This window comes from Somniosus microcephalus, chromosome 13 (assembly GCF_052327205.1).
Source record: "Somniosus microcephalus isolate GS21.2 chromosome 13, FLI_Smic_1.0, whole genome shotgun sequence".
NCBI classification, from domain to species: domain Eukaryota; kingdom Metazoa; phylum Chordata; class Chondrichthyes; order Squaliformes; family Somniosidae; genus Somniosus; species Somniosus microcephalus.
This window is the reverse complement of record NC_140999.1, coordinates 137,562,816-137,590,326: the sequence shown is the minus strand read 5'-3', so window position 1 is coordinate 137,590,326 and position 27,511 is coordinate 137,562,816. Positions and strand designations below refer to the sequence as shown.

At 43.7% G+C, this 27,511-nt stretch overlaps 1 protein-coding gene across 3 annotated transcripts in view; it reads right to left on the bottom strand.

The window, feature by feature from the left end:
- tshz2 (teashirt zinc finger homeobox 2) overlaps positions 1–3,632 on the bottom strand; it is a 556,131-nt gene extending 552,499 nt beyond the window's left edge. For all 3 annotated transcript variants that reach the window (XM_086005289.1, XM_086005290.1, XM_086005288.1), the window contains exons 1-2: positions 3,176–3,632; positions 952–1,534 (exon numbers count right to left, since the gene is read on the bottom strand). In XM_086005289.1, the coding sequence (XP_085861415.1) occupies positions 952–991 (40 nt within the window). In that variant the 5' untranslated portion in view covers positions 992–1,534; positions 3,176–3,632. The remainder of the gene's footprint in view (positions 1–951; positions 1,535–3,175) is intronic.
- Between the last annotated feature and the right edge of the window lie 23,879 nt (positions 3,633–27,511).

Below are 27,511 nucleotides of genomic sequence, written 5' to 3'. Positions count from 1 at the left end.
AAACAAAATAATTGTGCATGTCTGGGCAAGGAAATGACAGGGGCAGGCGTTACGTCACTAGCACATGCGTTGCCATAGTGAGTGATTTATTGATATTTATCGAGAATGAATAGATCAAAGCCTGCCAGATGACAGGTGATCAATCACGCGTCAAATCAAAGATGGCAATCGACTTTAAGACCAGTTAAGTGGGTGGATCCGGCGGATGAAAAATGAACTTTTATTTCTGTGCCCCACAACACCAAATATCACAACTCTCAGGAGGAAAAAAAAAGGTTTAAGCAGGCAATTTATTTCACCGATTAGATTCCTCTTTTGTAAAACTGTTTTTTGAGACTTGAGCTACAATCGCACGCGCACAAAGTTGGAGCGGCTCGCGCAGTTTCCCATTTTCCCCCTCCCTCTCCAGAGATTGCAAAGTGCTTGCCTGCTCTTCAACAACAATTTCGTGCTTTTTTTTTGTTGGCGGGCCCCGCAAATCTTCAACCGGCTCGCAGTTTGCCGATTTTAGCCGTGAAGAGCACAAATCCCCCTGCACTGCAAACATTGTATCAGATTACAGTCAAATATTGTAACCCATCCATCTTTTTTTTTATATAACAGAGAGACTAAATTATCCTTGACTGACAGGGGATAAACACCAAAACGGGTTACATTGTACTGGACCAGCGAAACCCCCACCCCATCAGCGTGAACTACACACGGTCAGATCACCAAGTCGCCGCTAAATACATCAAAAGAATTCACACGCACACACTAAAACTTCAAGCGGAAAAAAAAGTCTCACCGGAGACAACAAAAAACACACACACACACACGACCCCAGTACAGGAGCTGTGCAACAGAACACATTTTTTTTGGCAGGAAGAATTTTTTTTTTTTTTTTTAAATTGATGAATAATAATAAGTGATTGTCTAGGCAGAGGTAGTATAGCGAAGTTGTTTGTTTACCTGCAGCCCGTTTGGGTGCTTGCTGCTTCCTCCGCGGCATGCTGTGAGAGTTTCAAGTTGACTTTTCTTCAGGTGTGCAAGAGGTGCTGAGGGGAGGGGGTGTGGGGGGGAGGGGAGGGGGGTGCTCGGCGGAGGCTCGTCCCCGATCGCGGGCTGTGTCTGTATGCGTATGGGTGTATAGATGTCTAGGTGTTATCTATACAATATATTGCATATATTATATATTAAATATAACCCAAAAATGTATGGATGTCTTTCGGGGGGGAGTTGCTCGCTGGATTTGCACAGGGACGCACCCCCCCGGCTGGACGATCACAAGCTGTCGCTGCTGCCTCTCTCTCTCTCTCTCGCCCCCCTCTCTCTCGCTCCTCTCCCCGAGCGGGTGTTGATCAGTGGCGGAGCCGAGCTGCTACTGCTCTCCGTCGGTCGGTGGCTGGCAGCTTTTCCGGAGGGACTGGGCTCAGTCTCACTCGCACAGACACGGGCAAGCGATAGAAGCGAGCATCGATCTCCTCCTCCTGCTCCTCCTTCTGGCAAAGTCAAATGCAATCTATAGCAGCCTCATCCTTGCATTTGACAGCATCTGGAACAGTGAAAAATGAAAGCAGAAGAGAGACCTATCAATAACAAGGCGCTGGGTATTTGTTAACGGCAATAAAACAATGTTATTGCATAATGACAAAATTATTAATTCTATCCGATCTGTGAATTGCGTGAACATTTTCACACATATACACATATACATGTACCTATCCTGTGTAACATTGTTCCAAAGTATTCCCTGAAAAAATGACCCCTAATATAAACTTTTGGAACTGTTTCAATTTGTAGCGATATTTAATTCCTGAAAGGATCATTTCTGCCAACTTTTTTGTGAACGCTGATTTAGTAGATTTCCTATTTACTCTGCACACGGAAATATTTATATAGAAAACAAGACAAATATTCGCGTGTAAGCTTTAGCTGTAGTTACTTACGTTACACAGAACCCAGCACGCAATTTGCTTGAACATGTTTTCTCATAATGTTGATAAACAGAACCACTGGATCTGTCCTATATAAATGTTAAGCAAACGTGGATGTGCAAGCAACGTGTACTAAAGGCACAAATATTGTACCTTTAGTAAAATAGATGAACATAAATTACAGCGATATGTATGAATCAAGTATGCAAACAGAAAAACGTCATGTCCCTGGGGAGTATATTTTTTTCATGAATGCTACAAATGAATTGCCCCAGAAAGTTAAAAAGAAACCGAGTTTGTTCTGCTTTTCCAACATATGTTAATCAAGTATGAAAACTCGGGACTGTAGACATACATAGAATATATATCGATACCACTATAATACCTGCAATCAATTAATAGTAAACATTATGTATGTAGATGTTATGCATGTATATCTTTAAATATATTTAGAAATGTCGATAAGAAAAAAACAAAATATGACCTGTACCTGAATTGTTTTAACTGTATTAATCTGTATTAACTATAAATGAAACGCGAATTATAATTCCATGGCTAGCATAAATATGTAGGTATAAATCACCTTTGCTATAAATGCATGTATAGCACTGTATAAATCAGACATGCTGGGACGGAGCCAACGGAAACCGGGTTTAAAATTCAGTGTTACTAAATATTTCAGGACAATATATAACAACACACTCGATAAACGTACTAATTCATAAGAATCTCTTCAGCCAAATTGCGAGTTTTGTAAGACTAAGCTTAGACTTCGAGTGTATTTTGAAACCTATAAATTCCAAAACACATTTGGCGCGAAGTTAAGTTTAATTCTGGAATTCGGAAAGTTGAGCAAAACTAATCTCGCCCCGTAAAACTAAATGAGCCGTTATGAGTACATATAAAAAGAGTTTATTTGTAATTCTTAATTAGTTGGAGAAACAAAAATAGCAGTCAGTTATTGAGACATTCAACTCACAATTGAAAAATACGAATGAGAAGGAATGGTTAAAATGAAATAATTTGTAGCCAGATTTTAAAAAGCATATCAAAATAATATTCATAAAATGTCTGACCATTACAATTTAGTGTGACCTAACCTAATGCACTGCCTAGAATAATATACACAACAGAACTGCCCCACGACGCGGCAAACCAATAAAGTTGTGTCGTGTTACATTGTATCAATATAGCTTTGATGAGTAACGTTACCAATATATTTTAAGATTGATGGATGAGAGGACTGTGTCCGTACTTACGAATAACCACGACCCAGGATTTGGAAGGTACGTCAATAATTTACTGGATTGTTTGGAAGAGTCAGTTGATGAACTTCGGCTGGTTATCCTTCATGGTTAACATACAAATGATTTCTGTCCCTTGTATTATATTAGGAAATCCAAGAGACTTGCGCGCTTTGCGATCTCCTTGTACAAGAACTTGAGCCGAAGCTGCTTTTGTCAGTGCTACCTGTCCCTGGACGGCAATGGATCACAGAAATCTCTGATCACTGACATCTCCAAACCCTCTTCGATTAGCTAAACTCACTGGCAGGCTGCACCGATCGGGTACTGAGTGATTAGGAAACCATCAAATACATGTAATCTAATCAACTAAACCAGCAAGCAAAACCACCGACCATGGGTTAACCTCTGTTATGTCAATTGAATGACCGTGAGCCCGCCTCGTGCAATAGAGCAGCAGAAACTACAACTCCCAGCCCAACGTACTCCGCCAATCGTGCATGTACACCCCAATACAATTTCAATCAATAAAACCTTTCACCCACTATAAGCCATCCCGCAGTTATGATCTCCCCTACATCTTACACGATCTGTCAATCATAACGTGTATTGTGGTATCAGTGTAATCAACAGTTTGACAATGTAATTACACAATTCCTGATCTCAGCCTCCAATCCCGTATTAGTAATAATGCAGCACTAACTGAAATAATGACAAGGGTCTTTAAACATCCTGAACCCCAATATAGCGATCTAAATGATTTTCATTTAAACCTCATGGTAATCCTAATCTGTCGATCAGAATGACATTATTCCAGTTGGAAACGAAACCCCAACTTCCTAATTATATTACTTCAATCCTTCACCGAAACTCAAGCAGTCGGTAGAATTATTATTCCGGTTTTCCACTCTGAACCTGTACTTGGGAGACATAAGATTATTACATAATTCTAGCTTTACAATTTCTTACCTCCTCCTTCAATATCCCTTTTTTATCCTAAAATCCGATGTGTAGTTGATAATCATACACGATTCCTGAACCCCCAAATCTGTCGATCATAATTTCATAATTGAAATTCTATCCTGAACCCCAAATCTATGAAAAATTAATTCATAATTCTAATTCTACCCTGAAGTCCAATCTGTCAATCATAATTACTTTCCAATTCCACCTTGAACCCAATCTGTCAATCATTCTTTCAACTTTAACTCTGTCAATTATGCTCACATACAGTAAACCCCATCTGTCAGGATCATTCAAAGTGCAGTCCTTGTAGTGATATGGTACTCCTCATGATTAAGTAGTCCTGGTAGACACACTGTTCTATTTACAATTATGCCATTAGGATACAGTATAATGGCTACATACAGGTAATGAAATAAATGATCTCTACACCAAGTCACACTCTGATGAAGTATGTTCATAGACAATACTTCTAATTTTCACTTTATGATCAGTCTATTCATGAAAATTTAATAATCCATCTCTATTTTCACTTTGACTCTAAATTAAAATCAGATGTGCCTGTCTTCCTAACCCCATTATATAAAACATATTTACAGACATCTATTTCCAGCTGAAGGCTGTCTTACCATTTTTACAATCAAATATTCTTCACTTTATTCTAACTAAGGAATAGGAGAATTGACATTTTATCCTAACCTGCCATATGCCAAACATATTTGCCTGTGTTGGCTGATTTCAGCATTACCCATTCAATTCCACCGTGATTCAAACCCCTTTCTGCTAAACACAATCTAATATTTTCAAGTCAACCTTAAGCAATGTTATTCATCATAATCTTATAATCTAGCTCTTTTAGTATCTTTGACTGTTAATGAGATGTAATTATCCATCTTGTGTTCTACAACAGGCAGCTAATTATGTCTACCATATACAGCCTATACAAAGGACAGCTAGAAGTACTATTAATTCCCAACTTTATCAAGCAATTAAAGAACATATAGGATAACATCAAAGGTGAGTTATAAATGTTTGTATGGTCATGAATTGATTTTCTATGGCACTCCTGCACTACGAGTCCCATTGACCCCACTATATTCATATCCGTACTTAATTCTCTGCCATCCATTACTCTGTGTAATAAAAGACACCAATTTTCTGCTTTCATACCTGCACGGTAAGAAGACTGTATAGTTCAGGATGTCTTAAGTAAATGTGTGTGTGTACTTATATCCCTGTGACATTTTAGTAGTGCAAAATTTCAGGCAAATATCCATTTTCTTATATTAGAATGTGTAATTTGAAGTGCAATTCATGACAAATACAAGAGAGCAAAGTACCAAACATATAGAGAAACATGTTATAGTTGAGTCTAAGTTTAAGGATGTAACACACTCTACAGATTTAGAAGACTTCATAAACCATAAGAACAAAACTCAAATGGTTAACAATCATCTAACTCTTGAGCATTTGTTACAATGTGAAACACAGTTCCAAATATCATTTTAAAAATAATATTTGGTTGATTTTGTTTATATTTGAAAAGCTTTTGTGCTGGAAGTTAACAAAGTTCAAATCTTCTATTGCTAATTACCATCACTTTAGCCACTAAGATTTTCCTATTTGGGTCCACACTGTAAAGATGTCCTCTATTCATAACATACTCAGTAATTTCTTTTCTACCTAGTGACTTCTTTATTGCTGCTGTACAGAACACACAGCTTTAGTACCATGTCTGAGAACTGATTCAATCCAGTTCTGTACTTCATTAAGATATGTGATCACCTCTTGAACTCTAGCAACTACACAGAACATAATGATCTCAGGTGCTTGATAACTCTAATCTGTGCATTATACACATCGTATGAGTGGAAGGTGGGTGTTTTACATTATGAGTCTAGACCATGGGTGTAATAGGGTGGGCTTAAAAGAAGAAAGGATTTTACAAGGAAAAAAGTATATTCTATTTTGAAGAGATAGAACATTCCAATATATATTTATAATCTGATGAACCAATTTTTATTTACCCCCAGTGTTTCTCTAATAATAATATCCATCCCATTTTCACTCTATCCTGTCTCTTATCATAACATGACACAACTCACTCCTTGTCTATCTGTGGTCTGTCAACCCTAATCAGAAACATTCTATTTCAACACTAATCCTACTTTTTGCATTATCATCTGCATCCAAAACCCATCTAAACTCGATTCTGTCAGTCAGCATCTATGTACCTCCATCTCTTTGCTGTCACCAGTCACAATTAGACATATCCAAGTCCTAACATAACCCCAGTCTGTCGATCATAGTCATGTCTATTCTATTCTCACCATGACTCCAGATAGTCATCAGCAATCATCTTTTCTTACCCTAAGATCTCTCTGCCAGACATTACTGCCTACATCAAAACATTCAATTTCACCCCAGGGTCCTACACTACTCTCCGTCTGTTAGCCAAGTTCATGTTCACCCCAAAACTATCTTAAACATACCTTGACAATCATAACCATATGCATGGTTTCCAGTCTATCAATCCAAATACAAACCCAATAGTTACTGTTAAATGTTAATCACATAGCTAAATAATTTATTTCATTAAAATTCATCCTATCTATCATAAATGTTTGCTAGATTATGCCCAACTCTTTTTGCTAATAAGTCATCCATGTTTCTTTCTCCTTTGATGGTCCTACACAAAAGTTTGTGACAGTACTAGGCCTACATGACCAAGCAATTCAACAACGCAATGTAGTGCATGTGATATCTGCTTTTTAGATGATAGATCAAGCAGAGAGAATGTGTCACATGTGCTATGGGCTATGCATCTGACAAGTTTACAGAAATTACCATTAGCTATTATGTGGGCTGGACTCATTATATTAAAGTCTACTTAAAAATCCTCTGCCTAGGGAAACTTCTCATGTATACCCATTTGGGAGGTTGTGATCCTGATTGGAGTCAATACTTTCTGCTTGCCCAAATCTTTGTTGTCATCCAAGGCTTTTTTTCATTCTCAGGATGTGGACATTGCTGATAATGTCAGCATTTACTGCCCATCCCTAATTGTCCAGAAAAGGTGGTGGTGGGCCTTCACGGTTTTATCCAACTGAATGGTTTGCTAAGCCACTTCAGAGGGCAGTTAAGAGTCAACCACCTTGTTGTGGAAGGACTCCTTCCCTACTGGACATTAGTGAACCAGTTGGGTTTTTATGATAATCTGACAGCTACTTTTACTGATACCAACTTCTTATTTCCATATCTTAAAAAAAAACTGAATTCAAATTCTCAAATTGCCCTGGCGGGATTTGAAATCATATGATCTGGATTATTAGTCCAGGTCTCTGGATTACTAGTCCAGTAACATGTCCACATGTAGAAAAAAAATTACACTTCCAGTTAATATTCCAGTTACATACAGTTACATACATTCCACCCAGACTCAATCTGTTCATCACATATCATTCTCATGCCTTGTCTAACATGGCATGTCAATTATATCAACACACCCAGAAACCAAATCTGTCAAATCAGTCACTCAGAACATCCCCAAACCTGCCTAACCTTGCCTGTTTACTACTTTAATACACTCTGTGCTATGCTCAACACAGCCTGTCAGTTAAAACAACAAATCTTTTATTTCACCTACACCCAAATTATGCATCATATAAACATACCTTCAATCCTGTCTGAACCAGTTTGCCAGTCATCAAATATTTTAATCTGACACCCAACTAGATTGATGGCTGTACCAATTATTATGTTTCATAAAGGAGCCAAGCTTAATGAAAGATAAACTTGTATAGCGCCTTTCACAACCTCAGGAGGTCCAAAAGTGCCAATGAAGTACTTTTGAAGTGTAGTCACTGTTGTCAGGTAGGAAATGCGGCAACCAATATGTGCACAGCAAGTTCCCAGAAACAACAATGAGATAATGACCAGATAATCTGTTTTAGTGATGTTGGTGAGGGATAAATGTTGGCCAGGACACTGGGGAAACTCTCCTGCTCTTCTTCAAAATAGTGCCATAGGATCTATTACGTCCTCCTGCCAGGGCAGACAGAGCCATAGAAACATAGAAGATAGGAGCAGGAGTAGGCCATTCGGCCCCTTGAGCCTGCTCCGCCATTTAAAGAGATCATGGCTGATCATCCAAATTCAGTACCCTGTCCCTGCTTTCTCCCCATACCCCTTGATCCCTTTAGCCTTAAGAAATATATCTAACTCCTTCTTGAATATATTTAATGAATTGGCCTCAACTGCCTTCTGTGGTAGAGAATTCCACAGGTTCTCCACTCTCTGGGTGAAGAAATTCCTCCTCAGGTCTGTCCTAAATGGCTTACCCTTATCCTTAGACTGTGGCGGGGGTTCTGGACTCCCCCGCCATCGAGAACATCCTTCCTGCATCTAGTCTGTCTAGTCCTGTTAGAATTTTATATGTTTCAACGATCCCCTCTCACTCTTCTAAACTCTAGCGAATATAAGCCTAATCGACCCAATCTCTCTTCATACGTCATTCCTGCCATCCCAGGTATCAGTCTGGTGAATCTTCGCTGCACTCCCTCCATGGCAAGAACATCCTTCCTCAGATAAGGTGACCAAAACTGCACACAATACCAAGGTGTGGTCTCACTAAGTCCCTGTACATCTGCAGCAAGACATTCTTGCTCCTGCACTCGAATCCTCTTGCTATGAAGGCCAACATACCATTTGCCTTCTTAACTGCCTGCTGTACCTGCATGCTTACCTTCAGTGCCTGGTGCATAAGGACACCCAGGTCTCGTTGCACTTCCCCTTTTCCCAATCTATTGCCATTCAGATAGTAATCTGCCTTCCTGCTTTGGCCACCAAAGTGGATAACCTTGCATTTATGCATATTGTACTGCATCTGCCATGCATCTGCCCAATCACCCAACCTGTCCAAATCACACTGGAGTTTCTCTGCATCCTCCTCACAGCACACACACCCACCCAGCTTTGTGTCGTCTGCAAACTTGGAGATATTATATCTAGTTCCCTCATCTAGATCATTAATATATATTGTGAATAGCTGGGGTCCTATCACCGATCCCTGTGGTACCCCACTAGTCACTGCCTGCCACTCGGAAAAAGACCCGTTTATTCCAAACCTTTGCTTCCTGTCTGCCAACCAGTTCTTTATCCAAGTCAGCACCTTACCCCCAATGTGCTTTAACTTTGCATGCTAATCTCTTATGCGGGACCTTATCGAAAGCCTGCTGAAAGTCCAAATACACCACATCCACTGGTTCTCCCTTATCTATTCTACCAGTTACATCCTCAAAAAATTCCAGTAGATTAGCCAAGCACGATTTACCTTTTGTAAATCCATGTTGACTTTATCTGATCCTGTCACTGTTTTCCAAGTGCTCTGCTATTACATGTTTTATAATGGACTCTAGCATTTTCCCCACTACCGATGTCAGGCTTACCGGTCTATAATTCCCCATTTTCTCTCTACCACATTTTTTAAATAGTGGGGTTACATTAGCAATAGTGGGGTTACATTAGCAATAGTGGGGTTACATTAGCAATAGTGGGGTTACATTAGCCTCGGTTTAACGTCTCATCTGAAAGTTGGCACTCCCTCAGTACTGCACTGGAGTGTCAGCCTTGGAGTGGAACTTAAATCCACAACCATCTGACTCATAAGCAAGACTGCTACCACCGAGCCACAGCAGACACTGTAATTGTTACACTGCGCACATAAAATTGCTTAAATGGGCATACAAAAAGATCTTGTAAGACCGGGGGGTGGGGGGGCGATTTTAACCCTACCCGCTCAGCAGGAACTTGGCGGGTGGGCAGTTAAAATCAGCCTGGCTCTCACCTGTCTGAAAGCTGCCATGATCACAACATCTACAATTTTAATCTGCTCTCCTGAGCAAGCAGCAAGGACACGCATCTGGAGCCAGCAGGGTCCTTCTTTACATATGCATGTTGCAGCCCAATTACATCATTGAGAACCGACTGTAATCTTAATTCAGGCCTGAGCGGGGAATCCACATGGAGTTCAAATCCGGGCCTTCCAGGTGATCAGATCAGAGCTACACACACGGTTGGTGGCATTGATATTTGCTGCAAATCTTATAATGATGTTTTTGAGCAATTACAAAGATATGATTTGTACAGAAATGTCTACCCTATAGCCATTGCGATGTTGGATACTTAAGACTTGGCTGTGTCGAGTTCTTTTCATCTTGCATGATTATTTTGTAAGGCTATGAATCCCCATTAATTGGAAATGTTGCTGGAACCAAATTCCGGAATATCACTTTTCCCCATTAAAATATTTGACTAATTTCCACTCATTCCAGAAAGCTTTTGAAGTAATATATTTTGCGAACAAATAAAACAGATTGATTGCCAATATTCATATCATATTTATATTATTTATATTATTGTTAAAAGATTCTGTTATCTCACTGGAGATAGTAGGTGTGTCAGCTGAGTAACAGAATCGAACAACTAAGATGGTATTGATAGTGGCAGCACAGAACAGTTCAATGGTGAATTTTGAATCCTCTGAAATATTTTCAATAATACTATTCTTGAAGAGTGAAGAAATTACAGTTGATTTGCAGTGCAGTACCATGAAGGATACTACTAAGCCAGAAAATTCAAAAACCCATACAACAGGTTTTGTTTCTGTATTTCCTTCAAATTATTACCCTGTTCTGGATTTAAAATCTTCCCTTTTCTTAGCTCCTTAACTCAGTTCGAAAAATAGGCAAATGGAGAGTTCTTCACAGCTGCAGGACCTGGACTGGCCTGTGGTTATTCAAGAAGAGAGATATCTATCCACATGGAAGTGCTGTCACAGAAATAAGCCTTAATTGCAACTTTTGACTTTGGGTAGCTTTGTTGGTAGTGTTCAAAAGTGATGGCACAAGGCTTCATGAAAAGATTGCTTCCTTCTCATTTCCTACCGTTATTATTCAGATTACTCACATCTGCTCAGTAATAACAGTGCAAGAAATGGGGTTGAAAAAACCCCAGGTCTCCATGACCAGCATGCAGTGACCCTTTAGTTTGCTCCAATCCAGATGTGATTGTTCATCAGCCTGTTCTGTCTGGGGAATTTCCAACACAAACACTCAATCTAATCTGTGATAAAAGATGAAAAGTATCATTTTGATTTACAGGTATTTTAAAAAGACTTTTTTCTAAATTAGACTATGGACTTCGATTTTTCTCTTGGTGGGTGTTAAAGGCTATATTTTCCACTTTTGCTGGAATAATAAATCTGCTGGCCACACATTTAGCTACCCAGTTGCAAGTATAAAAATTAATGACTTTAATGAGCTAGAAATTAGCCACTTGACCTTTATAAATGAGTCTAGTGGTATTAACACTAGTGGCAGCATTTAAATTGAGAGATTCCAAAAGAAACAAGGATATCCCATTGCAGGGAAATAAAATCCAAATAAACTGCATCTAAGTTGTCAACCCTATGTACAACCTTATTTACTTTATCAACAAATTCTATTCAATTGGTTTGGTATTACTTCCCTTCTATAAATCTGCAGTGACTCTTCTCAGTTAATTCACATCTTCCTAAATGTTCCAGCAGCTTGTCCCTGACAATGAATTGTAGAATTTTCTCTGGCACTGACACAAGACTAACTGGCCTATAGTTCCCAGATTCACCTTAGATCCCTTGTCCAGTCTCTTCCCACCTACATTCGCGACTCTTCCGACACCCTCCGTCACTTTAACAGTTTCCGGTTTCCCGGCCCCAACCACCTCCTTTTCACTATGGCCGCCCAATCCCGCTACACCTCCATCCCCCACCAGGACGGCCTTCGGGTGCTCCGTTTCTTCCTTGAACAGAGGCCCAATCAGTCCCCATCCACCACCACCCTCCTCCACCTGGCTGAACTTATTCTCACATTGAACAACTTCTCCTTTGACTCCACTCACTTCCTCCAAATTAAAGGTGTTGCTATGGGAACCCGCATGGGCCCTAGCTATGCCTGCCTGTTCATGGGATATGTGAAACATTCTTTGTTCCAGTCCTACTCGGGTCCCCTCCCTCACCTCTTTTTCCAGTACATCGATGACTGTATTGGTGCCGTTTCCTGCTCTTGCCCTGAACTAGATAAGTTCATTCACTTTACTTCCAATTTCCACCCTTCCCTCACCTTCACATGGTCCATCTCTGACTCTTCCCTTCCCTTCCTTGACTTCTCCGTCTCCATTTCTGGCGATCGGCTTTCGACAAACATCCACTACAAGCCCACCGACTCCCACAGCTACCTGGACTACACTTTCTCCCATCCCGCTTCCTGTAAGGACTCTATTCCATTCTCCCAGTTTCTCCGTCTCCGCCGCGTCTGTTCTGACGATGCCACCTTCCATACCAGTGCTTCCGACATGTCTTCCTTTTTCCTCAACCGAGGATTCCCCTCTACTGTGGTTGACACGGCCCTTGACCGTGTCCATTCTATTTCCTGCACTTCTGCTCTCACCCCTTCCCCTCACTCCCAGAACCACGATAGGGTTCCCCTTGTCCTCACCTTTCACCCCACATTCAACGGATCATCCTCCACCATTTCCGCCACCTCCAACATGATCCCACCACCAAACACATCTTCCCCTCACCTCCCCTTTCAGCATTCCGAAGGGACCGCTCCCTCCGCGACACCCTGGTCCGCTCCTCAATCACCCCCAACAGCCCTTCTCCTTCACCTGGCACCTTCCCGTGCAAGCGCAGGAGATGCAACACATGCCCTTTTACCTCCTCCCTTCCCACTGTCCAGGGCCCCAAACACCCCTTCCAGGTGAAACAGTGATTTACTTGTACTTCTTGCAATTTAATATACTGTATTCGCTGCTCACGATGCGGTCTCCGCTACATTGGGGAGACCAAACGCAGATTGGGCGACCGCTTTGCGGAACACCTCCGTTCAGTCCGTAAGGGTGACCCTGAGCTTCCGGTCACCTGTCACTTTAATTCTCCACTTCACTCCCATTCTGATCTCTCTGTCCTCGGCCTATTACATTGTTCTAATGAAGCTCGACGTAAGCTCGAGGAACAGCACCTCATCTTTCGATTAGGCACTTTACAGCCGGCCGGACTCAACATCGAGTTCAACAATTTCAGATAATAATCCCTGCCCCCATTTTTCATGCAGTATGATTTTGCCATTCCCATTTGCAACATTTTCACAGCATGTTCTTTCAAATCCTTCCCCCCCCCCCCCCGTCTCTGCACCTGCTTAAAATCTGTTACATTTCCAGCTTTTTCCAGTTCTGATGAAGGGTGACAGACCTGAAATGTTAACTCTGTTTCTCTCTCCACGGATGCTGGCTGGCCTGCTGAGTATTTCCAGCATTTTCTGTTGTTATTTCACCTTAGATCCTGTTTTAAATTAGGGGAATATATTTGCCATTCTCCTGTATTACTCCTTTATCCAATGAATCCTAAATATTTCTGCCAGTGGTTCTGCCAGCACCTCTTTGAGTTCCTGAAGAACCCTAGAATGAATGCCATTTGGACCAGGAGCTTTATTCACTCAGATCTTGTTCAAGCACTCAGTCACCAACTCTGTCGTAATACTAATTTTATTACACCCCTCATTCTGATGATCTTGAAACACCCACTTTGCCGCAGTCCCTGTTCTGTCCTGTTCCCTTGTAAATCTGGAACTGAAGAAGTTATTCAATTTTTCTAGCTGAGTTCACATCTTCACTAATCTTACCACACTTCTGAGAAGCCAGTAGTCCTATACTTTTATGTTTTTTTTTGGCAGAATTAAAGCTTATGTGGACCAAGGACTCAAACAGAGTGAGGCTGTATTTGAACCAAGGCGAATCCTTTGAATTTTAGAGCGAGGTGGATTGTCAATTTACTGAATGTAGTCTCCAACAACAGAAAGGGCTGCATAAAATGTTTCAGTTATGTAATGTTTGCCTATGATAGGCATTGTGCAGAGCACATGAGGAAGGGGAAGAAGAGTCCCAGTCATTAAGCCCATTACTCTTCCTGAGGAAAAAGTTGTGACATGAATCAGCCATTCATGTGGAAATGACTTATGAAATAATACTGGGCAGCCTGCTGGTGGCACAGTCCAGGGAGAGTATAAATACTGGGGCATGGGCCCAGCTTGCTCAGGACATTCTTTTACAGGAACTAGTGAAGGACACAACTAGCTCCCCATGTTGTAAAACAGTTGATTAAAGCTTTGTTTAATGCTTAGACCAAGTGCCTAGTAGTTTTCTTACGTCAGGTTGCATGACTCTTTATTATAATGGCATATATAGTCAGTGGAATCCAATTTAGTAGGTACACCTCTGATTCAGGGAGGTCTTGTCATTTAAAAGTAAACATACCTCAGAAACATGAAACATTAATCGATGCATTGGAAAATATATTAACCGTTTCTCACATGTAGAAACAAACTTTCTAAACAGTCTCTTATAAGAAGCTCAGTCTTATTTTCCTACAACAATGTCACTGCTTTCAATATAAATTTGTAAGAAAACATTCAATTCTCTCTCTGTTCATGGTCTTTTCCTCATAGTTATTTTTCACAATTATTACAGATATACCAGCATCATCTGGAATCACACAAGCACTACATACTCTTGAATCACGCATAGATATCACTACAGAAGATACAGTCAGTTGGATTCACCATCGTATGAGAATGCTACACAGGAAAGTACCCAGCTTCTGGCCAGTTCACCTTGCAACAATGTAGTAGATGCAATAATTAACCATAGACATTTCAACTGGGAGACACAGGGGGTGATTTTGCCAATGGGGAGCTTTTGGAGGCGGGACTCCCACTTGTCGGGTTTCAGTCCCGCCTCCAACAACTTCTGGCCAACCCACGCTATTTTCCCTTGATTGACCTTGTTAAGCCCACCCAATGAGCTTAGCAGGCCAATTAAGGGAAAGCCGGTTGCAGAGCACGTCAACGTATGACGTTTCATTTGTCAAAAAGTTTTGACAGATGAATTGTCATTGTTTGACAGCTCTGTGAAGCTGTCAAACAGTGACCTTCTCTGCAGTTTGATGAGGTCTTGAATACAAGACCCCATCAAACTTATTTCTTTAACAGAATTGAGATGGTTGTTGCATCTGTGAATACAATGGTCACCTGTCATTCCCAACGCGGAGGTGCATACAAACCGACTGATGTAAGAAAAAGGAGACTTACCATCAAGTAACTTTAAAGTAAGCTTTAAGTAACTTATAAACACACTATATACAAGAGAGGTCTTTACCATGCCTCTGGTAGAAGCCTCTTACAATACTGAACAGACCAGTATTTATACCAGTCCAACAGGAAGTGACATATGACAGGAAGTGAGGTATGTACACAGTTCATAGTTCACAGGAAGTGATGACATAACTTCCCGGAAGTTAGCATTTTTATCACATTCTTCCCTCCTGCAGGATTAGAAGGCTGTGGTCTACCTTTTGGTCCGCAGCCGCCGAACAAGGAAGAGTCGCACCCGTTTGGATTCCCGTCGTAGAGGGTCGCTGGTCCGCTTACATGCGGTTGGCCATTGGTCAGAGTCTGTGTGGCCTGGATTGCCCTGTGAAGGGTCGGGGAGATCATGGCTTCGAGTACGAGCCCCAATAGGTTCAAAGTCGGACTGCCTCTGTTCAGAGGGAGGTGCAGAGCTGGTCTGTGGCGGATCAGTACTTTCATGCGCGGTACTGGGAGGGTCGCAACCTTGAGCACGGGGTTCTACCGGCACCAAGCTAGTTGGTGTCCGATCAGGATCCTGGAGAGGGGTACCCGATAGGTCCCAAGAGTTTCCTGGTGAAATGCCATCACCCGATGTCCCACTAGGTCCTGGTGGGCAGGGAGCCAGATCCCGTAATGATACGGTAGATTCTCGGCCGTCGGAATATCGTATGTTTGCATAGGTGGGGTTGGCATCGGTTAGTTCAACCTCGTCTACGAGAGGGTCATTTTTAGACGTCCGAACGTATCTTCGGAGTAATACAGGTCCAGGAGTAGTTAGCCATGACGGGAGTGATGTCCCATGAGATGAGCGACGCTGGAATCCAAAGAACCGCTCATGAGGTGTAGTATTTGTGGCTGTAGAAAGCAGGGACCGTATAGAGTGCAATGCATCCGGAAGCACTGTTTCCCATTGCTGGTCTGGTCGGCCCCGAGATCTTAAAGCGAGACGTACGGAATTCCAGATGATACCGTTATACCTCTCTACCTGCCCATTTCCGATGGGATGGTATGGTGTTGTTTTGCTTGTAGCAATTCCCCGTTCTGAGAGGTAGTCCTTGAGTTCCCTTGACATAAAGGATGGACCCCGATCTGAGTGAATATAAGCCGGCATGCCACAGAGAGAAAATACCTGCTCAAGGCAGCAGATTACTGTGGACGCCAGCATATTGGAGCAGGGGAAGGCAAACGGAAAACGTGAATATTCGTCGATCATGGTGAGCAAATATGTGTTCCGAGTTGAAGAGGGCACTGGGCCCTTAAAATCGATGCTAAGTCGTTGCATCGGTTGGGTTGCATGTATGAGTATACCAGCTGAGGGGCGGAAGAACTGAGGTTTTAATTCCGCACAAAGCCGGCATTCTGAGCATATTTTCTTTACATCTCCAGTGGAAAAAGGGAGATTCCGTGATCGTACGAAATGTAGCATGCGCGTAACGCCAGGATGACACAAACCATTGTGGACATCCATGAGAGTGGAGGATGACATAGTGGAGCAGAATGCCCGTGTGAGGGTGTCCGGGGCCACATTCTCCTTGCCAGGCCGATAGAGAATGGTATAACCAAAAGAGGCCAGTTCCATCCTCCAAAGTTGTATTTTATTATTCTTAATTTTGGTTCGTTTTCGATTATCGAGCATGAAGGCGACTGATCGTTGGTCCGTGATCAATGTAAAGTGCTGGCGAGCTAGAAAATGGTTCCACTTCCGTACTGCCTCTATGATGGCTGTGGCTTCTTTCTCAACCGGAGGATAATGTAGCTCGGCACCTTGTAAGGTCCTGGACATAAATGCTACAGGACGACCTTCCTGATTCAGAGTAGCCGAGATCGCCACCTCCGAGGCATCACATTCAACCACGAAAGGGAGATTCTCATCGATGGAGTGAAGAGCCGCTTTCTCCAACTGTTTTTTGAGAAGGTTAAAGGCTGCAACAGCCACTGTTCCCAGTGGAAATGATCTAGCATGCAGCAAGGGTTGGATTTTGTCCGAAAAATGAGGAATCCATTTAGCGTAGTATGCAAACAGACCGAGAGCCCGACGTAAAGAAGCCGGATTCTTAGGTGACGGGAGCTCTTGGAGCGGGCGAAGTCTTTCTGGGTCTGGCTTAATGATACCATTGCCTACGCAGTAGCCAAGGATGTTGATGGTCGGTTGCGACTCAACAGATTTGGATTCATTCAGGGTCAAATTACGGCGATGGAGGGCATCCCGAAATTTTTGGAGGTTGGAGTCGTGTTCCTGTTGATCGTGACCTGCAATGGTAATGTTATCAAGATAGGGAAAAGTGTCCCTTAGGTTTTCCTGCTTAACCAGGCCATCCATTGCCCGTTGAAAGGCAGCCACTCCATTAGTAACCCCGAATGGGAGGCGACGAAATTGGTACAGTCGTCCATTAGCCTCAAAGGCTGTGTACTGCTTATCTGAGACCTTCAAGGGTAACTGATGATAGGCACTTTTTAAATCGTAAGTTGAGAACACTTTGTATTCGGCCAGTTTATTAACCATATCATCAATGCGTGGCAATGGGTAGGCGTCCAAGTCGGTATATTGATTGATGGTTTGCGAATAATCGATGCATAGTCGCTGTTTGTGAGGTTTTAGAGGGTTCTTGACAATGACGACTTGAGCCCGCCAGGGCGACGAACATGGTTCAATGATATCCTCTGCTAGAAGTCGAGAGATTTCAGCCGCAATAAAAGATTGGTCTTCCTGATTAAAGCGCCGCGATTTCGTTATTATCGGTTGGCATTGAGGCGGAATACTGGCAAATAATGAGGGTTCATCAAGTGAAGCTGCTGATAATGCACAAAAAGGTAATTTAGATGGTATATTAGAAATAGTAAGTCCGGGTTTGGATCCACCAAACTCAATGGTGAGTTTCTTATGCTGTTTTTGGAAGTCCAGCCCTAAGAGGAGATCACTACATAAGTCTTTGAGCACCGAAAGTCGGGTGGAGGGATACATACGACCATGAAGTGTCATATCAACAACACAAAAGCCGGAGATTCTGGTATTAAGTGATGACTGGGCCATCGCAATTGCCTGGTCCGATGGGAAGACATGTAGTTTCAATTTCGCAACAATCTGTTCCTTAATGAAACTATCAGTACTTCCTGAGTCAATTAAGGCATCTAAGGTATGCCCTTTAATTGAAATTTTTGTGGCTGCCTGAGACAGGTTCTGTGGGCAAGCAGCTGTAATTGGTGTCGTTGCACAGAGAGTGGCTAAAACTCTCGGTGTGCTTCTTCGGGAGAGAGCTCGAGAGGAAGCTTGATAGGTCCTAGCTGGAGCATCTTGATAGGCCCTAATTGGGGCAGTTCGGTAGGTCTTAGCTGGATTGGCCCTCGTAGAGGCCCTTGATAGGCAAACTTTAGCAAAGTGTCCTTTTTTCCCGCAATAACTGCAGATTGCATTGCGAGCAGGGCAGGTTTTCCTAGGGTGAAAAGCATCTCCACAAAAGAAGCATTCCTTCCTAGATTGCCAAGAGGCTGCTAAAGTGGGGTCGTCCTCCTCTTCTTCATCAGAATTATCAGAATTAGATTCCCCCATGATAGGGTTCACCTGAGACCGCTTGAATTGTCTGGTTGCAGCTACAGCAGCAGATCGAGATCTGGGCAGCTGATAGAGGTCTGCATTTCTCTTTGCCAAATCCAGTGAACAAGCTAGGTCAAAAGCTTTTTGTAGCTCAAGTGTTTTACTTTCTAGTAGACGCTGGCGTATAAATGGAGAGGCAATCCCGCAGATGAAAGCATCACGAATCATTTCTTGGCGGTACAGCTCAGCTGAGGCTGCCTGAAAGTTACAATCTACGCTGAGCCTGCGAAGTTCTTGCAGGAATTCGTCAATTGATTCCCCTGGCCCTTGTCGGGCTGTGGCCAGTAGATGTCTAGCATAGACCTCATTTGGGGTCTTCGCATACAGTTTCTTAAGTGCCCGAATCACCTCTTCGTAATTATCCCAGTCATCAACATATTCGAACACTTTTGGGGTCACATAATTGACAAGTATCTTCAATTTAGCAGGAGCATCCACTTTACATTCATCCAGAAAATTCTCAAAAGTACGATACCAATGCTTCCATACCCTGCCAGCTGCTGGTGTATTCGGGTCCAAGTCCAGACGAATAGGTCTAAGGATTTTCTCCATGATGGGTGGTTCCCTGGATCCTTAACTTCCGAGTTTGTCTGAAGGTCTAGTATTTGTCAGTGTAAATACTAAGTTACTTAAATTGATGTAAGAAAAAGGAGACTTACCATCAAGTAACTTTAAAGTAAGCTTTAAGTAACTTATAAACACACTATATACAAGAGAGGTCTTTACCATGCCTCTGGTAGAAGCCTCTTACAATACTGAACAGACCAGTATTTATACCAGTCCAACAGGAAGTGACATATGACAGGAAGTGAGGTATGTACACAGTTCATAGTTCACAGGAAGTGATGACATAACTTCCCGGAAGTTAGCATTTTTATCACACCGACTGAAGCCTGCAGGAAGAAACAAAGGTTAGTACACTTTTAATAACACTTACCTCAGAGAATCACCCCTACACTCTTGCACCCATCACTTACCTTCACAGCACACTTTTGCACCCCCCAACCACCGCAGACCCCCTACTCGCTGAGCTGAGCTGGCGGATTTCGGAGCCTTCAGGAAGCCCGCACTTGTGAGGGCAAAAAGGGAATAATCCTATCTTCTGCCTGTTAACTACCTGTTAATAGGCAGTTAATAGGGTTTAATCCCTTCCCGCCTCCAAGGAGACGGGACCCGGCGAAGATGGCATGGAGGCTAGTTGGGCACCCTTCCCCAAATTCTGCCATTTTCCCGGCAGACCCGCCTCCATACCCTCCTCCCCAGGGCTGGCAAAATCGCCCCCACAGTGATTGTTGTCATCAGGAGATAGAATAAGACACAGATATTCCCTGTTTATTGATCTAACATTCCACAAAGAAATTATGAAGCGCCAAAAGATAAAGAATATAAGACTGCTGTAACTATATACTGCTATACAGATCATCATGTTCTGTATTCCCCCATGCTGACTGGCAATGATGAGTCAATTGATATTGTAGGTCTGCATGAAATATTCACTTTGCCATAGCAGAACTGTAGATTGATCCATCTGAAATGTGTACACTTTCCAAAGTAGCTTCATTCAGATTGGTAATAAGTAAATATAATTACACAAATTTGTGAGATGGTTTGAAAAAAGTCTCGATGAATGTGGCTCAGGAGTTAGCCTCTTCACCAAGCCTCTTTCAAACCAAACATCTCCTCGACCAGCTCAAAGATAATGCCAATTAGACCTCCCCCAGTTATCACAGTGGCAGATATTCTGATCCATTTTCAGGATAACCTGGACCAGATTAATGGCTCTGATCCTTCATCTTACACTTTATTATCAAGGGGCAATTTGTTCCTGGTGACTTCAGATCATATCAAGCAGAGAGAAGTCATACTGAAACTATATAGGGGAACATATCGTTAAGAAAACACTTATATGCACAAAATATATTTAAATATATTAATTAAACATATTTCCTTTCATAACACAATGACCTTGATTTATCTTCTGATTCATTACTTGTTTGCTCGAACTAACTGGTAAAATTTTCATTCTTGAAAAGGTTGACAGAGCACAGTCCTTCAAAAACCTTTAGTGAGATCTTGCATTTGGCATATCACCGAATATAAAATCTTCCAGGAGCCAGCGCACTTGGTCAGCGTAATAGAACGTAATTGTTTATTTTTTTTCCTTGCATTAAAAAATATTCCTTGATATATTTAAGAGTGGTAACCTGGGTGCAATTTTATTAATACAGCTGAAAATGGGTTCATCACAAAAACTAAGCCTTTTAATGAGAATGTCTAGTCCACCACCTGCGAATAACCCAATTTTAAATCACTGAAAATGACTTTAAAAAGCTATACAGAACCATTTACAAGTTTCACTGGTGTACACTAATCAGATTCTTAGTAAATTGGCACCCCATCCACCACCTTAAACATTCACTCCCTCCACCACCGGCGTACCATGGCTGCAGTGTGTACCATCTACAAGATGCACTGCAGCAACTCCCCAAGGCTTCTTCGGCAGCACCTCCCAAACCCGCGACCTCTTCCACCTAGAAGGACAAGGGCAGCAGGAGCATGGGAACACCACCACCTCCAAGTTCCCCTCCAAGTGACACACCATCCTGACTTGGAAGTACATCGCCGATCCTTCATTGTCGCTGGGTCAAAATCCTGGAACTCCCTCCCTAACAGCACTGTGGGGTACCTTCACCACACGGACTGCAGCGGATCAAGAAGGCAGCTCACCACCACCTTCTCAAGGGCAACTAGGGATGGGCAATAAATGCTGGCCTTGCCAGCAACGCCCACATCCCATGAACGAATATTAAAAAAAAGGGCCTGAAATTGCGGTCGGAGGCATCCCGCGGGCGAATGCCTCCGAGCCGCAAGAAAAATACGCACTTCCGTATCTTCGGACTCTTGCAGTCCTGGGTCTGCAGGCGTACGCCTGCATAAAGGCCCATGTACACCAGGGGCGCATGTGATTTGCAAGCATCCCTGGGATCACGTGGGCCGGTCCAACCAATCAAAAAGAGGGAATCCCACTATGCTTAAGGGGATTCCATTTACGTACGGAATTCTCATGAGCATTTAAAAAAATTTTTAGTTCATGGGATGTGGGCATCGCTGGCAAGGCCAGCATTTATTGCCCATCCCTAGTTGCCCTTGAGAAGGTGGTGGTGAGCCACCTTCTTGAACCGCTGCAGTCCGTGTGGTGAAGGTACTCCCACCGTGCTGTTAGGGAGGGAGTTTCAGGACTTTGACCCAGCGACGATGAAGGATCGGCGATATACTTCCAAGTCAGGATGGTGTGTGACTTGGAGGGGAACTTGGAGGTGGTGCTGTTCCCATGTGCCTGCTGCCCTTGTCCTTCTAGGTGGTAGAGGTTGCAGGTTTCGGAGGTGCTGCCGAAGAAGCATAATAGAAATCACATAAAAAATACACTTTCACACAACCTAAATAAAAATAAATCACCACATGTTTAAAATGAATACAAAATACAATTTAATTAAACATTTAAAACAAAAATATAAGTTTTTGAAAAGTAAATTTAATTTTTTTAAAGAGGCCAAAAATAACCTAAACTAATTTTAATTATTGTTGAATGTTTAAATGATTTAAAAAAAATTAATATTTATCTTCACCCATATGCTGGCAAAAGAAGGCCCTACGTCTGCTTTTACCAGGCGTAAGGGTTTCATGGGCATCCGCTGGGCAGTAGGTGGGCAAATAGCCCAACTCTCCACCAGCGAATGTCCATTTCCTGCACATGCGGATGATCGGTCATGCTGAAAATTGATTGCAAGTTCTGGGTTTTCGCGCATGCGCAGCGCATGTAGAAACTGGAACCTGCGGGGCACTTACGACCAAGTATGCTCGTACGTGGTCACAGGCCCCATAAAATCTGTGCTATTATTTTTTAATATTTAAAAACTTTTTAAATATGCCTACTAGTGCCTTTGCTTCTAAAAAACCCAACTTAATTTCAAGAGCCTTCCGGAAGGGTCGCAAATGACGCAATCAGTGGAAACTCGCCATGCTCATTAGTTCAATCTGGGTGGGGCCAGCTTCCACTACAATGTTTTCTAAACGAGCGTTAAAGATTGCGAAAACTTGATTTACGCTGGGTGTAACTTGCACTTACAATTCCTCGATCTTTTATGCTGGTTTGGCCGATTTCAGGCAAATTATGCAAAGTAGCGAAAACTCTAGGCCCCTGTCTTTTCTCTTTATAGATACTGACTGACCTACTGTGTATTTCCACCACCTTTTGTTTGTATTTCAGATTTCAAGGGGAGAATTTTTCGGGGCGTCAGCGGGCGCGTTCGGTGGCGGGTCGGGTGGGAATTTGTTTTTTGACAGCGGGTTGGGACTCCACATTTACTTCACTTGACGCTGTACACCCTGGCTGCCACATGATGAATCAGGTTGGCACCACCCCACACCAACATCTTAAAGCATCCCTCCAATGCCCAAGCCATTCCTTTCACACTCATCACCATTGCAGGGGGTACCATTATGTCTCAGCATTCACTGCAACTCACTAAGCCACTTCCAAAGGTTCACACAAATCTGTCCAAGAACGCAAAGGGCTCGATTTTGCTAGAGGCGTGTGAGTTGTCAAAATCGTCAAAAATGGCGGGCGGGTCCAATCCCACCTCCATCCCGCCTCCGAGCAATTTTCCCAAAAGTGTGTTTTTTGACCCCCTTTCCATCCCACCTCCAAGAGGCGGGATAGGGCTTTAAGGCCCTTAACAAGTACTTAATAGCCTCTATAATCCCATTTTGAGAGGCCTTTCCGATTTTTAGTCATTCCCCCCATCCCTCACGCCTCCTCTGGAATGCCAGGCCTCACAAGTGGATTGCTTACGAACAGCTGCAGCTCCACCATTACAAAGGAGTTTTCACCAATGATCATTTGCAGGTGGCAGAGCTTTGTTGTTTCAGGTCTGGGGAACTTTTAGCAGGCCTACTCAGTGTTGTGGAAGTTTGGAGCCTGACACCCATCTCCAGTGTGACCTGTTGGGAAATCCCTCTCCCCGCCTTGACTAAGTGCTTCCTCAACTGAGGCATATACCAGAAGCATGGCGACCATTTAATTCCTTTCCTCCTGGACATCAGATTCAGAAGAAGACCAGTTGCGGCAGCAGCAGAACCATGAGCAACAGCAGCACCAACAGCAGGAGCATCAACAGGAGCGCCAAGCTGCTAGTCACCCACCTGAAGATGCACAGGCCAGAAGTCGCCAGAGCGCGACCATATTGCTGCCCAGGATGCAAGAGACGCACTCATGTTGGTCACATTTGCTTAGCCTGTACAATCAAACACTTTTGCCTTGTACCTTCTAGGCAGAATATCGACAATGGACAAGAACCTACGGATTCCTATCACTCTGACCACCATACTGACAATTGCAAGTCGCTCTAAGACCTCAATGTGGAAGTCCCATTTGCAACACAGGCCACAACTTCAACAGTTTGCCATCAGAATTTTTTATCACAACAAGCAACTGGTGGCATTTGAAAAATAAACACAACATAACACCCAAGAGACTACCCTTGTGACTACATGTGCATTATCTTCCTCTTACGCATGCTCCTATGTGGTGCTTCCCCTGTGGCTTCAGCAGATGTGAGGGCCCCTTGCTCACTTTCTTGCTGCTCCTGTCTTGACAACTTTGGCGGCCGTTCTCTGGGGTTGCGAACCTGTGAGGGCTCGGCAGCAGTCTGCTGCTCCTGCGGCTGTGCAGGGGATGAGACGCCCATCTTAGTTGGGTGAGGAATCTGGTGGGGCTCTGACCGAGGGCTTTGCAGTGGCATGGTCATTTGAGCGCTTGGAGAGGAGCCCCCACTTCCTTGTTGTCTGCCACCAACATCCCTCTCATGGGTCAGCCCCACTTCAGAGCTAGCAAGTGGCTTGACAGCACCTTGTTGCACTTCAGGGGGGGCCATGTGGTCCCATTTCTGCACTGGAAGTCCTACTCCAGAGGACTTCCATGAAGGTCTGGTTTCTCTGCTCAATAGCTGACCATCGCTCCTCAAGAGATGCCAGTCTATTCTGAACAATGACCATGTTTCCTACATTCTGGCAACTTAGCTCCTCCATGGCCGTAGCCATCCTCTCCTCTACTGCAGCCATCCTTTCCACGGAGGTTGCCATCCTTTCCGTGGTGATGCGTTCATGCGCCAACGCCTCCACAAAGGCTCTGCTCATGTTCGCGATGGACTGCTCCATTCGCTCGACACCCTGGAGACAAAACCTGCCAGAGATTCCTGCACCTATTCCTGGAGTTCCAGCACCGCTCTCGTTCTGGATGGACCCGGAGGCACATGGTCGACATGCAGCTGAGCTGAGCTGGCAGAGTCCTGTGCCCTCTGACGAGGACTCTCCACTGCTGTCCCTGTCTGCACCATCTGCTGATGCTCACTTGTGAGCTGTGATACATCAGGTGCCAACACTACTCTATCTCGAGAAGGTCCCACCGAGGTGTGAGTGTCTGCGCTGGTGCTGGGTGTGTTGAATTCAGCTGAGGCTGCGCCCTCAGAGGTTGCAGCTTCCTCTGAGAGTCTGGAAGCTCAGGCTCTTCCTCCTGGACAGTGGGGATGAGGGCTTTCGATGGTCCTGTGGGGGAGTAAAGGAAAGAGTTAGAGATGTGAGGTCAATGTTACATGAACATTGAATAGTGCAGATGATCATAAGTCAATCTGTTAGAGCATCAGATTCATTATCAGTGACTCATGCAATGTCAATGAGAGAGATGACAAACTATTCTGTCACCAGTTTGCTGCAATGCGCCCATCTGTCCGTCCCCCACTTGGGAATCCTCCTCGATCCCAGTGATTTCCAGGGCGTCCTCCTCCCAGGCGGTGAGCTGGGCTACTGAGGGTGGCCCTCCTCCGGTCATGGCTCTTTCCCTCTTATTGTGGGCTCTCTTTTCCTGCAATGAGGGACACAAGTGGAGTTTGAGTGAGAATGAAGGAGTGAGGGTAGAGAATTCATAGCATAGATGCTTAGAAGGATACAAAGGACCCTCCCTGTGTGTTGAAAGTTGTTGTTGTCATGGCATCACAGTGATAGGGAGTGTGAGGGCTGCATGGTCGAATAGTTAAGTGAATGTGACCTTTGAGAGAGACGGAATGGGTAAGGGTGCAGACATGTAAGTGTCAAGTGGGATGTGGAGGAAGAGGTTGGCAAAGCAGAGTGCTTGTGAGGAGAGGCGATGGGGATTAGATTGAGGGTGATGGGAAAGTCATACTCACTTTTCCTGTGTGGAGAAGATCATTAAACTTCTTCCTGCATTGCAGCCAGGTTCTGCGGCTCATCGATATGGAGTTGACCTCCTGGGCCATTTGCAGCCACACAGCTTTTGTCTGCTGGGGTGGTTTTTTTCTCCCCGAGGAAGGGAACAGCACCTCCTTATTACATCTGGCTCCGTGCACAGAGCTTGGAGGGAGGGCTCATCAAATCGCGGTGCACACTTCTGCTTGATCGTGGACATTGTCGGGAAACCAACACCTTCATACAATTTGCAGAGCCTTTGCAGTCTCCAGGCAGGTCTTAAATCCAGCAGCATTGATGATGTCATCGGAGGCGACTTTCTGTATGAAAAGTCCCATTGGGCCAGGTGTTCCCACATGCAGGAAATCAATTGCCCAATTAGGGGAAAATCCCACTTTTTCAGCACTTCACTTAGGAGTCGGGGTCCTGACACGATTTCCACCTGACACGCCCCAGCCCACCCACAATGACAAAACCCAGCCCAAAGTGTTCAAAATAAAGGTTTCAATGTTTGAAAGCACATTAAAACTTCATATGAACATTGGCTAAAACACACAAGTGGCCACACTTATGTGTTGTTAGTTGGTATGATTGGACTAGGATGAGGGTGAGTGTGAGGGGTGGCGAGTGAGATGTGGAAGTGATAACGTAGATGGAGAGGGATGGGTGGTGCAAGGTAAGTTGATGTGAGTAAGGATGTGCAGGAGTAGGGTAGGGAAGGCAGAGTGATGGGGATGTGATGAGCACAGCAGGATGAGGTTGAGTGTGGCTTTGCAGTAACGTTTCGTGATCTACTGAGATCATTGAAAGGTTTGCAGCACTGCACCCAGGACCCCCTTATGACATCCCTGCTTTTGTCCTCCTGTGCAATGTGCAACACAGCTGCATTGATCTCCTGGGGAGGTCTCTTCTGCCCACTGGAAGGGAAGAGGACCTCCCTGCGTGCTGTGACTCCCTTCATAAGCATATGGAAGGAGTCATGGGAGAGCCTGGGTGCAGCCGTGCACCTTTGTGCAGTGATTGTCAGTGCTTGCAGCACCTCAATGCTGTAGAACACTGACAGCTCAAATGTCGAAATAAATTTGCGCATGGTCCCTTTAAGGAAACTGGCTGCTGATGCGTCATTGAATGATGTCATCAGACCCACTTCCTTCAATTGGCCAGAAAAATCTCTAGTCAGGCTTAACAAGCCCAATCAGGGGAAAATCATTTTGAACAGCGGGCTGGAGCCAACAGCGAAGCCAGGACCAGCCACCGACATCTCCCGCCACAGACCCGCCGAGTTTGGTAAAATCCTGCCTTTTTTATTTTTAC